Below are 15,831 nucleotides of genomic sequence, written 5' to 3' on the forward strand. Positions count from 1 at the left end.
CTTTCACAGAGTTTTGACCTCAACCCTATTGAACACCATTTGGATGAACTGGAACGCTGACTGCACCCCAGGCTTCCTCACCCTACATCAGTATTTGACTTTGCTGATGCCCTTGTGGCTGAATGAGCACAAATCTCCACAAACAAACTCCAAAATCCCTAAAGAGTGAAGGTTATTATAACAGCAAATGGGATTACGTAAGGACTAAAATAGGACTAAGTGAGAAATGGGATGTTCAAAAATGATGTTAAAAAAACACACACAAATTATATTGTCAGGTGTCCACATACAATATAGCATATGTTGAAAAAATCCCATCCCTGGTGAAATATGACATTTCTTAGCCAGGATTTCAAGTTTGTAGCAGTGACACAAGCACTGCCCAGAGAGCCACTGCAATAATATAAAACAGCATTACACAAAAACATGCTGCATTATAAAATTACATGATTTAATATCAATATTATGCAACATTAAATGGCTGTTTATAGCTTCGTTTAAAACACTCAGCATTAAGTAGCCTATTTGCAAAGTTGTTACTCAGCTCACATAAAACTCAAATTACAGGGCGAGAAATGCTCAGAGATCCTTCAAGGTCAGCTGGAGTGAACAACAAGCAATTCCTCCTCTCCTCCTCTGCGCCTAAAATGTGAAATGTTTTGCCGTGCTGCGACTAATCGAGCTCTAATTGCTGACAGGGGGAGCTGGAGAGTGAAGGGCATGGTGTTCTCTACGAGAACTTGACTAGAGCAGATACCAAAGAGATAAAGGGAGAGATGGAGGGAGGGATGGATGGAGGGAGGGATGGAGGGAGGAAGAGGAAAAAGGAAACAGAATGAGAGCGAAAAGTGAAAAAGATCAGGATGAAGACAGGAAAAGTGAGGACGAAAAGGAGAAAGAGAAAGAAGAGCGCTCAACCAAGCATCAATCTTTCTGTTCGTTTCCTGCCAGGCCTCCTCTTCAGCTCAATCACTCCATCAGAGCGACTCTCGGCATGTTCAGAGCGTCTGATAATCACGCGGCAATCAGAGTAAACAGAGGGGAACTGCATTTCAAACGCTTTACGACTTAAACAGCCTTAATGTGGCGACTTGAGAGAAAAATAACATCTTTCTTACAGCATAAATCTCAGCAGCTGAAAATACAGAAAACAATCTCCTGAAATCAAAATGGCTGTACATTTAAATGTGCCTATAAGGTAATGATGTTTCTGTAAACATACTTTATTCCCCCAAATGCTTTCCATTTGACATAACAGTTAAGAAATGTACAAATAAAAGCAAAATCAATACCAACCTAAGCTCTTAACAGAATAAGTCTCTAAAAGGACAAATAAGTATAGAGTGTAATTTTATTACTGACGCAGGGACACTGGCTCAGGCTTTGCTGCTGATGGAAGATGTGATACGTAGGTCTGTCCCCGAGCAGCCCGTTCCAGCTAAGCAGATTAAAATAATTCCACTCTCGATATTCCTGATCCAATACATGTACAGCAAAAACAATCTCCCGTACCTGCAGAAAAACCTCTACAGCCAAAAAATAAAAAATAAATAAAAAATCCTCAAATACAGAATAGTATTATATATAATAGTACTATAGTAAAAGATAACAACCTCCTGCACCTACAGGAAACATCCTACAGTCAACAGCAACCTCCTGCACCTACAGGAAACATTCTACAGTCAAAAACAACTTCCTGCACCTACAGGAAACATTCTACAGTCAACAGCAACCTTCTGCACCTACAGGAAACATTCTACAGTCAAAAACAACTTCCTGCACCTACAGGAAACATCCTACAGTCAACAACAACCTCCTGCATCTAAAAAAAACACTCTACAGTCAACAAAACCTCCTGCACCTACAGAAAATATTCTATAATCAAAGACGTTCCTGCACCTAGGGGAAACATTTCAAAATAGAAAAAAATTCTAAACTGTCTATTGCAGTAAATAAATAAAAAACCTGCACCTACAGAAAACATTTTACAATTAAAAATACAACCTCAGGAAACCTACAGGTAACATTGTACAGTAAACCAAAATAAAAATAAAAAAATACTTGTGCACCTACAAGAATCAATCTACAAACAAAAAACTAACCTCCAAAATTCACAGCCTAAAAGCAGCCACCTGTACAATCAGATTTATTCTGCAGTCAAAAACAACCTTCTGCACCTACAGGGAAAAATATCAATAAAAAAAAAAACATTCTCCTGCACGCACAGGAAACATCATACAGTAAAACACAAATGCAAAATGGCATAAATGTAAATGTGAACGTAAATCCTGCAAGAAAAAAACAACCTCGTGCACCTACAGTAAAGATCCCAGCATTCAAAAACAATGGCCTGACCGTCACAACATTATTTCATGAATGCATCCTGTGTTGCGTATTATAAAAATTCATACGCTTTAGATATTCATGCAAACCAGAATAACTTGGAAACCAGCATTCCTCAAAACACCTTTATCCAAATCTGATTGAGTGTCCTATTTCATATTTAAAATACTGCTTTACTGTTTATTTAATATGATTCCGGAATCATGAAAGGCTTCTGTTTCAGGAGCCTCCTGTAAAATTTTTAAAATAAAATAAAAAATAAAAAATTCTAATCTAATGTATTATACATATGAACTACTCCTCAATACTTTCTTAAGTCACATTTATCTTGAACACTCCATAACTTTATCTCTCTTACACTTCTTTCCTCCTTGGAAACAGACAGCACTCTTTCAGCGGATTTCAACACATCATTTATTATTAGCTGATGCTGAAATATTTACAGGTGTGGAAATCCATTCATGAGTTGCGCCGGATGTCAAATTATGTAAAGCAATCACGAGTGCACACACATATATGAACATGTGTGCTCGCTTACACACACACACACACGCACACACACACACACGCACACATGCACACACGCACACACTTTATTCCATTAGCATGCCAGAAAAACCTTGTATTACTTGGATTTCTGCATGATTGCCTTCTAAAATGTGATCTAGTCTTCCAATAAATAAACCACATTTTATCTCTGATACATAAACAAAGGTTAGAGCATGGCATTTGGCAATGAACCAAAACATACAAGTTAATTTGTGGCTCTAACAGGAAAGAATCTGTATTTAGTATGATTTGATTCTTGATCAATTCATGTAGTCCAAAATAATATCCTAAACCTTGTAAAAGTCTGTTTTACCACTGCACTACGAACACTGGAACTAAACTATATGGACAAACGATTGTGGACACCTGACCATAAGATTTGTATGTGCCTTCTGTATATCCCAGTCCCCACTTGCTGTTATAATCACCCCCTTGTATCTGGGAAGATGTTTCACTATATTTGGAGTGTGTTTATAAAGATTTGTGCTCATTCCTCCACAAGGGTGTTAATAAAGTCAGGTACTGATGTAGTTGAGATGAGGAGGCCTGGGGTGCAGTCAGTGTTCCAATTCATCCCAGAGGTGTTCAGTAGGCTTAAGTTTCCATTTAGTGTAAATCTTCAATAAATAAGCAGGTTAAAATGAGCTTCGTCAGAAATAACACTCTTGTTCAAAACTGATCTCAATGTAAACTCCTGACTTAAAGTATATCCTTATCCATTCATTCCCTCTAGCAACCCCACACTGACACTCATGCTGCTGAGACAATAGAGGTATTTAAATAACAATAATAATTATATAAATAAATAAATAATACAACACAAATAATAATAATAATAATGATAATGTCTCATATTATACTACTAATTTTAGCTCTATTTTAGACTAAAATGATTGTCCAAATAAATTGTCCAACCAAAAAAAGGCACCAGCTGAACTTAACTAAGCGATTAGGAAGGAGGCTTCCATTGGATAATTACTTTCATTAGACAATTCATTTTACTCTGGTCACAAGTTATTTAACCCAAACTGATACAGTGAGTAGTTTCTCATTTCTCAAACAACTACTGTATGTGGGAAAACATATCCTGAGGTTGTGGAAAAGATCTTACTCTGTTTCAGAAGGGTCAAATTATTGGCCTGAATCAGGCCAAGAAGACAACCTACTACTATTGGTTTAAGAACTGTCCAACAGAGTATTAAAACCTGGAAGGATAGTGGTGAACCATCTTCTCCAGGGAAGAAATATAGGCAGAAAAAAATAAATTGACATAGTGATTGAGGATCACTTAAACCTTTGGTAAAATCAAATCATTAAATAAAACAACACTAAAATTCACAGCTATGTTTAATTCTGAGGGCAAAAGCTTTTCCATACACACAATGGCAAGAAACTGAAGACACTGGAACTAAACAGCTTTGTAGCTTTAAGAAACCACTAATCATTGAGGCTAATCAGAAAATAAAATGCTCTGGAGCAATGAAAAAAATGTCAGGTGATCTGACAAGTTCAGATTTACCCTGTGCTAGAGTGATCTATGGATTGCATCATGCTTCGCACCTATTGTACAAGCCTGTGGGAACAGTGTTGAGATCTGGGGATGCATCAGTTGGTCAAGTCTAGGATCAGAAACGTTTTATACATAAAAAGTGAGGTCAGCTGGCTTTTTCATCATAAGATTTTTTTTCCTTCCCTGATGGCACAGACATATTCCAAGATGACCAAGATGTCAATGCCAGGATTCATCAGGCTTAAATTGCGAAAGAGTGGTTCATGGAGCATGAGGCATGGATTGGCCACTGGACTGTCTACACTTTAAGCCCATTGAGAATGTTTGGTATGTGCTGGAGAACACTTTATGCAGCAGTCTGCCTCTCCCATCATTAATACAAGATCTTGGAGAAATGTATGCAAATCTGGAGGGAAATAAATGTGATTTTACACAAGCTTATCGAAATGATGCCATGGTAAATGCACTCCATATTCAAAGCAAAAGGTGTTTTTGAGTTTTATGTGTATTAAAACACACAGTCTTGTTTCTGATGACAAATACATCAGTTTATGAATTAGTTAGTTTACTACAGCTTCGTTCCTTTAACGAAGTGCAAATATAACCATGCCACAGCCTGAAAAAGCTGAGAGAAATGCGAGTAAATGAACTAGCAAGACGGATATACGTGAGAATGAGGACAAAAGAAAATAGTGGGCCAAACACGTTTAAATTTGCATATTAAATTAACAGCAAGCGTGTAGATGGCTCAGCAAAACTCGGCAGGAGTTTCACACTGGGTGTAAGGGGTTACGTCTCCCGCAGAATTCAGGCACCAGTCAGGAGGCTGCATAAAACACACTGCAAAATGAAGCACCTGGATTCATATCAGACCATGTCATTCTCACTCTCGTTCCCCCTGTGAGACCTTGGCTCTAGTCGATGTTTTTTTGCAGGATGAAACTGAGAGAGGGCACATGAAGAAACAGCCTTTTAGTGGGTGCCTTGTCTGTAACCTCGGACCTGAAGGACAATGCTGAATGGCTCTGTAGGAGACACAGTGACTGCTGAGGATTACAGAGCGTCTAGCTTCTCTCTCTCTCTCTCTCTCGCTCTCTCTCTCTCTCTCTCGCTCTTGCTCTCTCTCTTTCAATCACACACTTTGAGAGTCTTAACTGAAAAGAACGAAGAGAAATTTACAAGATCATGAGAATATAATGTGTTTCTAATTTTCACTTCCTATTATTTCTCTGTCCCTCGTCAATGCTCTGTTTACTCTGTTTATTTTTTCACCAGAAAAAAAATAAAACATCCATTTAAGCGTTATCTTCAAACACTAGTTTTATTGGTTCTCAGCAACCCCATCACCACTACAGTCCAGTTGGCTGGTTAATTCACTCGAGGCTCCAGCCACATGCGGTAATTGCTGAGAGCCTATTAAAAATAGTGACCTTACAGAACCTCATTTAGCTGCCAGCGCTAACGGAGGGGGAATTTAACGAGGGCGACGCAGCTAAACAAAGAGACAATCGCACATATTCCAAATGCCAAGTATTAAAAAGTTAAACCATATCCTCTGGCAGCGATGTGGCACTGTAATGGAAAAAGCTCATCTCCGCGTGCATTGTCTGCGCTCGGTGTTTACCAGCCGAATGTTTAATAGCGAGGTGTCATAGTTCTGACCCACCACACACCTGCTTCTCTGCTTGAGGAAAAGTGAAGAATAGTCTTTTTTTCCCACTCTCATTTCGATCAGTGACCACAGTTAAACAGGCCTTTACCCTCGCTGTGACAAACTCGCCCCCTCTTGCTCTCCGGCTCTGCCTGCTGTTCCCATGTACACATGCACACCCCATCCCCAATGGGAGTATTTATAAAAGAAGAACAGGCACGCAGACACACACGAACACACAAACACACAAACACACACACACACACACACACACACACACACACACACACACACACAGACCTGCTGGGGGTTTTCCACCTTGGATGGAGAGCAAGAAATGTGTTTGTACAGCACTCTGTAAATCTCACTTCTCATTTGACACTCTGATCTGCATTTAATAACAGACAAAAGTCATAAAGATGCAGCAGAGCAGAGCTTTGTTCACACTGTGTTACAAGATGAACTTGAACGTGACATTTAAAAGAGTGCTGGGTTTTTTTTTCCACTATCAAATGTTAAACAATAAAAAACCCATCATTTTCAGATTAAACACCCACATCACATTTTTAGTGAAGCTCAGATAGTCAGAGCTCGGATTTTCCACTTCCTGAACAGGTCTTTCTGAAGACTCAATATGAATATTACACAGGCACACATTTCTACTTTCAAGAAATGTTATCTCTATTAAATATGGACTGTATACATTATATAGAGACTTGAGGGCAGTGTTCAAAGGGCTATATGACATCTACATGAGCTCTTTATAACAGTTACATAAACCTACATACTGAAAACATTTAGAAAATCTCATTTTCATCATCACAGGGTCAAATGACACAGATTCTATCATACTGCAGGAGTTTACACTTCAGAGTACTACATTTGACAGAAACCTATGCAGCATTTATGTTAATTCTAAAAGGGTCACCCTGTCATCAATACTACTGTCACATATTAAAGAACACCTATTATATGGGATTTAAGTAATGTATGGCCAAAATTATGTGGACACCCAACCATCACACTAAAATCAGTCACAAAAGTAAACTAGAGGTACAATAGAGAACTATACAGTATATTAAAGCTGAATGTTATAAGCATCTGGTCCCGCTCTCTCTGTCACAACATAGTAGACAGTTAAAGCTGTGTACAATAAAATACAGCAAAACATATACTCATATAACATTAGACCTTTTTTCTGTTTTTCACCCAGCAATATTTCATAACCTGATAATTACGCGTTGTTACTCTTTTGCCCTTTTAACCTTTTGCCCTTGTGAAGGGGTGTGATATGTCAGGATAAGTGTTTGTTTACTAACTGATGCATGCGATCCTGAAATACTGTACAGCTTACTGCAAAAAGTTATTAAGGGTCGGGTTGGGTTTAGGTTACGGTCCGGGTTTGGGCATCAATTTGAAGCCTGCGCACGCTCTACTTGGTGCACAGGGGTATTGTCATGCTGAACCTTCAATGGAAAGTGAAAGGAACTCTTTTTTTTTGGAGCATACTAGTTCTTTAAATCCAATTGTGTGTTTAGGGCTTAATTGTTCAAAAGTTTGGTAAAGACTTACACACTAGTGTGATGGTCAGGCATCCACATGCTTATGACCTATATAACATACGTGGATGAGCGGTACCTACAAAAAATTTAATAATACACACAAACACTGTATATATAAATAATTATAAAGCTACAGATGAACCATCATACAGACAATGTATTGAGACTTGTTTAACGTGCCATGTATGTACCTCAGTCTCATCCTTCGAGACTGCTGAGAAAAACAGCATGAAATAACGCTGTTCTTTGGCCACTCAGAAAGCACATAGTACTTCAAACTACTTAACAGTCACACCAACACACAGTCTCTGGCCTGTTCATTCCTCTGGAGGAAATACAGATATATAGTGCGGGTGGCCAATAAGCTGAAGTGGAGTTGTAAGAGAAGGGATTGTGTATTACTCAGAGGCCTGTAGGCATGAGTGTACCAGGTCTGGGAAACGTTCCATGCTGTACGTGTGCAGGTAAACGTCAAGCTAATCAAATAGAGGCGATAGATTGGTTACAGTGAGCACACCATGCTTTTATTGGGCCACATTAGCCCATGACCTTGAGGGCCACATGTCCTTGAAGATGTAACGCTATAATGTAGCATACTGTGCAAAGTATTCTTAGGGGAAAATACGAGCTTCAGTCTCTGTACAATAGATCAACAAGTTACAGTCTAAGCAAAACGCAAGGACAAGGGACACAGAGAAAGCTGGCAGAATGCACATACACACACACACACACACACAGTATCAGTCAAAAGTTACTTTTAAAAGAGCTTCTTTTCCACGTTTTTCAAGTACTACTAAAAACACAAATTACATAATTGAACAGCATACTGTATATGGAATAATACAGTGATAAAAACGGAGTTAAACAAATCAAATCCTTTTTACCATGCACTTGCAGTCCTCTCATATACATTGCATCACCTTGCATTTTCACTAGCATGATAAATGAAACCTACCCATTCTGAAGTAAATTCATACATCTGCATCAACTTCACTGTTTATATTATTCTAAAATCACATTCCAGGTATAAAGATTTACATCAATGTCTTTTTTTGTTAGTTTTTTTTAAACCTATATTTAATTTGACTGGTACTGCCTGTGCATGTGTGAACACACACACACACACACACACACACACACACACACACACACACACACACACACACACACTTACCTCTATGTCTATTTGTAGTTTTATCAAACATAAGCATGGCGTCCTCTACCTGAAAAGCGAAAAGAGAAAATCATTAGGGACACATGCAATGCACACTGTTTCACACTTTAATTTAATTTTAATTACATAAAAGATATAAATACATTACATAGAAATATTAATGTGCCAATACTTTAATGCTAATGGAACAAACATGAGCTGTATGATTAGAGGGATTATAGAAAAGACAGAAAAAAAATTCTGTCACATTCTTAAATAATAAAAATTTGATGAAGTCAGTATTATTTGTGTATCATGATATACAGTAATCCAAGTTTATTGCACTGGTTACGTACCAAAACCGCCTCCAGTAAACGGAAAAATGCTATTTTATGTATACAGTACTGTGCTGTATTAATATTTTACTTCATTTTATAATTAATAATTATATTTTAATTAATAGTCATTATTCCAACATAAAACTCCAAAAAACTATTCCCAATACGTTTTTTTAGTGCATCTTGCTATGCGCGAGAGACTGTAAAATTAGCGAAACAAATTAGTTATGTGGCAAATGCAATTCCGCAATAAACCGGGGACATGAGATTCAAACCACGGTAAAGCGGGGGATTACTGTATAATCATTAATATCTATGACAATACAGCGTACACATACTCAAACACCTATGCCGAATTCTAATGGCTTCCTATTCAACAAATTCCTATTCTAACGATGCAGATGTGGAAAAATGTAACCTCAGTGACTGAAGCATGGTACTTAGTGTCAGGAAGGTTGAATTGTGCACAACAGTCTCCAGAGTTTACACAACATAAAAACATCCATGAAGCAGCTCGAGGACAGAAAAGTCTTGTTGCTAGGATAAGGTCAGAGGAGAATCGCCTAACTGATTTGAGTTGACAGGAAGGCTACAGTAACTCAAATAATCACTCTTACAATTGTGGTAAACAGAAAAGCATCTTGCAATGCGCATCATGTTAAACCTTAAGTGGATCAGCTAAAATATCAATAAACCACGTCAGCTTTTTACATTTCTGTCTGGCAAAGAACAGGAATCCGAGGTTACACCAAACTGGACAGAGGGAACAGTTAGAAGATTGTGAAAAAGTTATCTGGTCTTGAACTGTGAACAACACATGACCTGTAATTTGCATGACTTTAAATATTGTGCCTCTATCGAATCATTATTTGCATAATTGGCAGGTGTTTCTGGTAAAGTGAGCAGTGAAAAACTACACTGGGTGTTGCATAATGTTTTAGCCTGTAATTCACTCCTTTTAAAAAGTTTAAACCCAAAAAGAGCCTGTTCAAAGGAGCTTAACAAGATACATCACACCCAGTGAACATCACAAATCCTGAGGTCCCGCCTGCACCCTTGAATGCAGAGTAACCCTAAAGCAGAGGACGCAAATGCAAGCACCTGCTGACGGAGCCGTCAATCAGCGGCATGACAAAGAGCAGAGCCGCCAGGCTTAATGCTCCTCATCAGCTTCAATCATCCCCTATAACAGTCACTCAGACTGGCACACACACTCAGACTGATGGGAAGTGTTATCCTTCACTGCAGAAGATGAGTGCAACTACTGCACAAATGCATATGTATGCTAGTCTATCACATGAAACCTGTGCTACACACAAGATGGGCCTCGTATGAGTCAGAAAAACGACTCCGGAACAAGACTCGTCACTTCGGTACTGTTTTCATGAGGTGACAAACTAGGCCTAAGAGCAGACTGACTCCCTGCTTAGATCTTAAGACTCCCACAGCCCAGCAGGTCCACCATTAGAGAAATGCCATGATGTGACGCTCCCTCGGCATGCTGCCCTCGGTGACAGTCGCTAGGTAACAGCCCCGGAGCAAGCTGTGTCCTGGTTTGTGCAAAGTAAAAGAAGATACCTGTGACTGGGGGTTGCACTAATGCGAGATGGGGAGAGACAGATAAATTCAGAGTCAGATATGGCCTCGTATGTAAGTGTCTGTCTCTATAATGTGCACAGTGTCTCTCTCTCTCTCTCTCTCTCTCTCTCTCTCGTTCAGGTTCAGAGGAACACAGTATCGCCTGTCACTGTCACCATATCGGTGCAAACAAATATTACAGAAAGAATTGTGGATTTCCTTCTCCTGAGTGTGTTTACTGCTCTGACATGCTGTCATATAGCACAACACGCGTACAGCCACACAAGTTCAGTCTTTAAAAAAAATATATGTTTCTGTTTTTATAAATGTACAACAGTTACAGATGGTATGAAGGCACAGGCTACAAAGCAGAGTTGTCCAATCCTGCTCCTTTAAAAAACATTTTACATCACATAACCAAACAAGATGAATAACAATTCAATAATACAAGATGTATTTAAATATTCATGAGATTCATTTTCATGCCAGACGACCATTGCTGAACCACACACTTTCTTTAAAAAAAAAAACCACACGGAGGTAATGGGGGTAATAAAGGTATAATAAACTTGATGACCTCTTTTTTGTTTATTCAGAAATATGTTTAGCTAAATCTAAGATTTCTTTTGATGTATCTTTAAACATTATCTGACATGCAGTATCTGTTAAATGGCTAACCATTACTTTACTACGCAGTGTACAATTTGCCAACCTGAACACTATTTCAGATTCCCACTCACAGCAGAGCCTGCTGAAAAGTGGTAACTAGCTACATGATTACTTTCAAGGCTCTTTGTTTATTTTATATATTTATTCAGCATTTATTCTTCTGTAACCGCTTTATCCTTGTCAAAGTTACTGTAGCTCACTCACACTCACACTTAGAAGCAATTTAGCTCAACAATCCACCTTCCAAGGATATTGGGAGGTAGGAGACTCTGGATAACCCAGAGGACACATGAGAACCTACACAAGCTGTAATCAAAGCTGAGAATCCTGGAGCTGTGAGGTCTATACAATCCCCTACACTAAAATGGCACTGCCGTTTATATCTTCTTAGATAATGAATACATAAAATAACATGGAATTACTACGACAAATTACATGCATTCATTCAAATACTCTCTAGACAAAGCAACACAATTCAATAACAAATTAGCCAATAATTTTTAAATCAGATCATATTACAGAGGACTGATCTTTCTATACCGTCCTATTCCCAGGCATATGCTTCTCTTCCTCTGCTGCTGCCTTTGGATTGCCATGAGCCATTCATTTGATATGGGCTCTGCCTTCCAGCATTCAGTAGATTGTAGGATAAAAGCTCTTTCGCACACACACACACACACACACACACACACACACACACACACACACACACACACACACACACACACACACATACACACACACACAGTCACACACATACACATATAGGCACACACTTGCAGCATAAAGATTATGCACGGTCTAATCTCTGCCCTGTATAAGAGAAGGGCCTAAAGGATAAAGAGCGTCTCCTCAGTATGTAAGGGGGCTGAGCACTTCTAACAGATAAGAGTTTTTTTTGTATACTGAGAAGACAAGAAGAAAAAAGCCAAGAAAAAGTGATTCTTGGAGAGCTTGTCTGTTAACCAACGATTCAGGGAAAGGCCTCTTTGGTGTTTACCTCATAATGTAGCCAGTGGAGATGCTGGGGACGCATTGGAAATGGCCCTGACCTTTACTTGTTAGCTCTTGTGCCATTGCTCACAGCTCAGAGGGGGTCAGGGTCCGGGCCTGCTGCATGCCGATCGATGCGGAACACCACTTTAGTCAGCATTTGCACCGGCCGTCGTGCTGAGCTCTCTCACAGCGCTGGGATGTGGCGAAGAATTAATTAGCTGAGTTTTGTGAAACGGACAGGAAAAAGGAAAAAACAGGACGGCAGAGAGGTAGCAGTCTGCAATACATAAAGCCTGACTGCTCACACTCCCCATAGTCAACACCATTAAAAGCGTCTATGGTGGTCAAGCTACTTCACCATTAAACCCAATTACCATTAATTGACCGAACAGGCGGCACCTTGGCTGTTGACTAATACGTAGCATATGACGGGCACCGTGGCTAAGCCCCATCATAATGTCTCTTTTATGGCAGACAAAGACGTGGCAGGCCTGCCAGAGCAGCGATAAAACTGCCTTTAAATGTAGTTTGTGAAACTAAGGTTTCTCTCTGGCTGAAATTTATGTCTCTTATTAGCAGGGGGCCAAGCGTTTTCCCCCTTGGAGACACTGGCCTTTATGGGCTCTTAGTGCTGCACTATTATGAGGTAAAAACACAGTCCAGGCGAAGTGAGAACCAAGAAAGTGCTCATATAAAATATAAAACAATAACAAATGCTCAAATTATTTAGATGGAAACTCTGACCTTCAGCACTATACCTGCCATGAAAGTGATGAAAACCTTGTACCTCAATTAGTGCAACTGCATAAAACTGGGAAATTTGTCCGTATAACCGAGCTAAACAGCCCGAGTCACACGTCATCTCACTCATTTCTGCATCCTGTTCTATCCACTACCTTAAGCACACTCACTGTTTCTAACAGCCTGATCTTCTATAAGTAAGCAATATAATTGGAAATTCAGCTAGACCACTTTTTTTATTACTGCCACATGTATCAGCAGGGGGACAGGAGGGAATACCTGCCACAGTCAGCCCCAGAAACGTGTTTACACACAGACGATAAACACAAAAGGCAATCCGAGACTTAAATTCACACGACCACGGGAGAGAGAAAAAGCCACCTCCTGCCACCCACGGATGCTAAATCCCACTTTGAGCGCAGAGGAGAGCACACGGACCTCCTTTTCTTCTCTTTTCCACATGTCAGACAAACACGGATGGACGCCAGAATTCCACAAAATTGTAATCAGACTTTTTGAATTATTTATGGTGGGACAAGCGCAGCCATATGCTCGAAGACTGGAAGCGTTTTGAAGGAGTGAAAGAGCCGGCTTCTGATTTATCCGATGAATTTATGCGGAGTGACAGCAGTTTAACAGCGCTCTAATCACTTATGTGCTACACGAGGGCCAGGCGAGATTGGGTACTAATGTACGCAGAGGATATTTTGCAGAACATACTGAAATCGAGGAAAGGGCTTTAATTAAAGACGCATGGACAAGACCTGTGCGACATCTGTTTATTTTTGAAAAACAGAACATTAATAATGAGTGTACTTGCAACTACCCAAACAGACACACACACAAACACATCTATGCAAAAAGGACAGACTAATAGTGAAAAGTTAGAAATTAGCATACACGTTTGTGTTTGCATGAAGCTCTCAATGGCTCAATGGCTTGATAAGCAACGAGAAAACAGTTGAAGCACATCTCCAACACTCATCATATATACGCATCCCTGTGCACGTGCGTGTGTGTGCGTGTGCAAATAAACACACCGATCAAACACAAACAGGACTGAGGTGGAAATGGATATTCAGAGGCAGGCCTCGGTTGGCTGTGATGCCGGGTGGACGAGAGGAGATATTTATTTGCATAACAGAATTGGAAGTGACTGCTGGCACACAATCCGCTGCCATACCTCCCACACACACCCTGCAGCCTATGACCCTTTCCCTCTTTCCCATTCTCGTTCTTCATTCATTTTCGAAAAAGTAAAAATCAACACTAAGCACCTTGGGGTTTTTTTTCTAAAAAATAAAAATCAAAATGAAAAGAAAGAAGATTCTTGTTTTGGCGAGAGAAAACGCTCTAAAAAATCTCCTGTAAAGGCTAAAGATTCTGACTGAAGTCAATTCAAACGGTGCCACTGAGGTTCCAATGCAAGACGATCAGCTTTTCAAGGCGAAAACAAATTCCACAGTATAGATGAGGGATTTTTCTCCTCTCAGTGATTTAAGTGTTTCTAATGTTTATGTCTTTAATACACTTCAAACAGAAATGAGGCTTTTAAGGTAAACAACTGTATACATTGACCTTAATGTGACCTTTCCTTGATTTTCTAAAATGCTGATAAAAAGAACATTTCCGTGTACCTTCTAAAAATATTCGACTACTTGCTCTTTTGAGACTGAGCATAAAGGAAGCTCGGATGGACGCACAAGCAGGACCCATAATGCAGAGATTGGCTTTGTGGTAAAAGGAATTAGCTACCATATGAGTGAGTGTAAGAATAAGAGTCTGTGTGTGACAGTGTGTGTGTGTGTGTGTGTGTGTGTGTGTGTGTGTGTGTGTGAGTGATTTGCATGACAGTGCCCTCTGTGTACAAGGTTTAGTTTCCATGGGTTGAAGTGGAAGATCTTGTGTGGTCTGCTATAGAGCTATAAACTTTGGTATGATTGGTATGATTTGGTAACAATTTTTTTTATTAGTTCTTTCACCAAAACAAAGACAAACATAGACAAAAATATGCTTCATAGTAAAATGTGTTATATACTATGGGGTATAAACGGTCTACAGTGTTTTTCCAAAATAATACCACAATTCCCAGTAGCACACAATGGACTAGAATATTTTATATGTCGTAGCATTACAATTCCCCTTCACTGAAATGATCAGATCTAGACCAAACCCGTTTCAGAATCTCACAGCCCCGGGTCCATAAAGACATGCTTTGACAAAGTAGGAGTGGAAGAACTCGAGTGACCTGAACAAAGCACTGACCTCAACCCCACTGAAGACCTTTGGGATGAATTAGGACACTGACTGCACTCCAGACCTTTTTTGCCTGACTTCAGTGCCTGACCTCACTGATGCTCTTGTGGGTGAATGAGCACAAATCCCTACAGCCATGCTCCAAAATCTAGTTCAGATAATTCCCAGAAGTGTAGTGGTTTATTAGAACAGCAAATGGGAAGCACCACTATGATAATGCTCATTGGTGTTGGATGCGGATGTTCAACAAATGCATCTTGTTGTTATGGTTACATGTCCACATACTTTTGCCTGTAGAGGTTTGTTGTTTAATATAAAGTTTAGTGGGTCCCTGCAGGGAACCCCTGCTGTGTTACATCTATTGCTCGGGGTCAGAGGCAGAGAGACAGATTGAGAAAAGAGGTAGTGAGAGACAGAGAGAGACAGAGAGAGACAGACAGAGAGAGAGAGAGAGAGAGAGAGAGAGAGAGAGAGGTCAAGGCTGT

The 15,831-nt window shown here is 39.6% G+C and overlaps 1 protein-coding gene across 7 annotated transcripts in view; it reads right to left on the reverse strand.

Moving 5' to 3' along the window:
• Positions 1-15,831, reverse strand: part of LOC124394376 (RNA-binding protein Musashi homolog 2) — a 229,593-nt gene that overhangs the window by 95,702 nt on the left and 118,060 nt on the right. For all 7 annotated transcript variants that reach the window (XM_046862530.1, XM_046862528.1, XM_046862531.1 and 4 more), the window contains exon 7: positions 8,790-8,838. In XM_046862530.1, the coding sequence (XP_046718486.1) occupies positions 8,790-8,838 (49 nt within the window). The remainder of the gene's footprint in view (positions 1-8,789; positions 8,839-15,831) is intronic.

The sequence above is a fragment of the Silurus meridionalis genome, chromosome 12, assembly GCF_014805685.1.
Source record: "Silurus meridionalis isolate SWU-2019-XX chromosome 12, ASM1480568v1, whole genome shotgun sequence".
Taxonomy (NCBI): Eukaryota; Metazoa; Chordata; class Actinopteri; order Siluriformes; family Siluridae; genus Silurus; species Silurus meridionalis.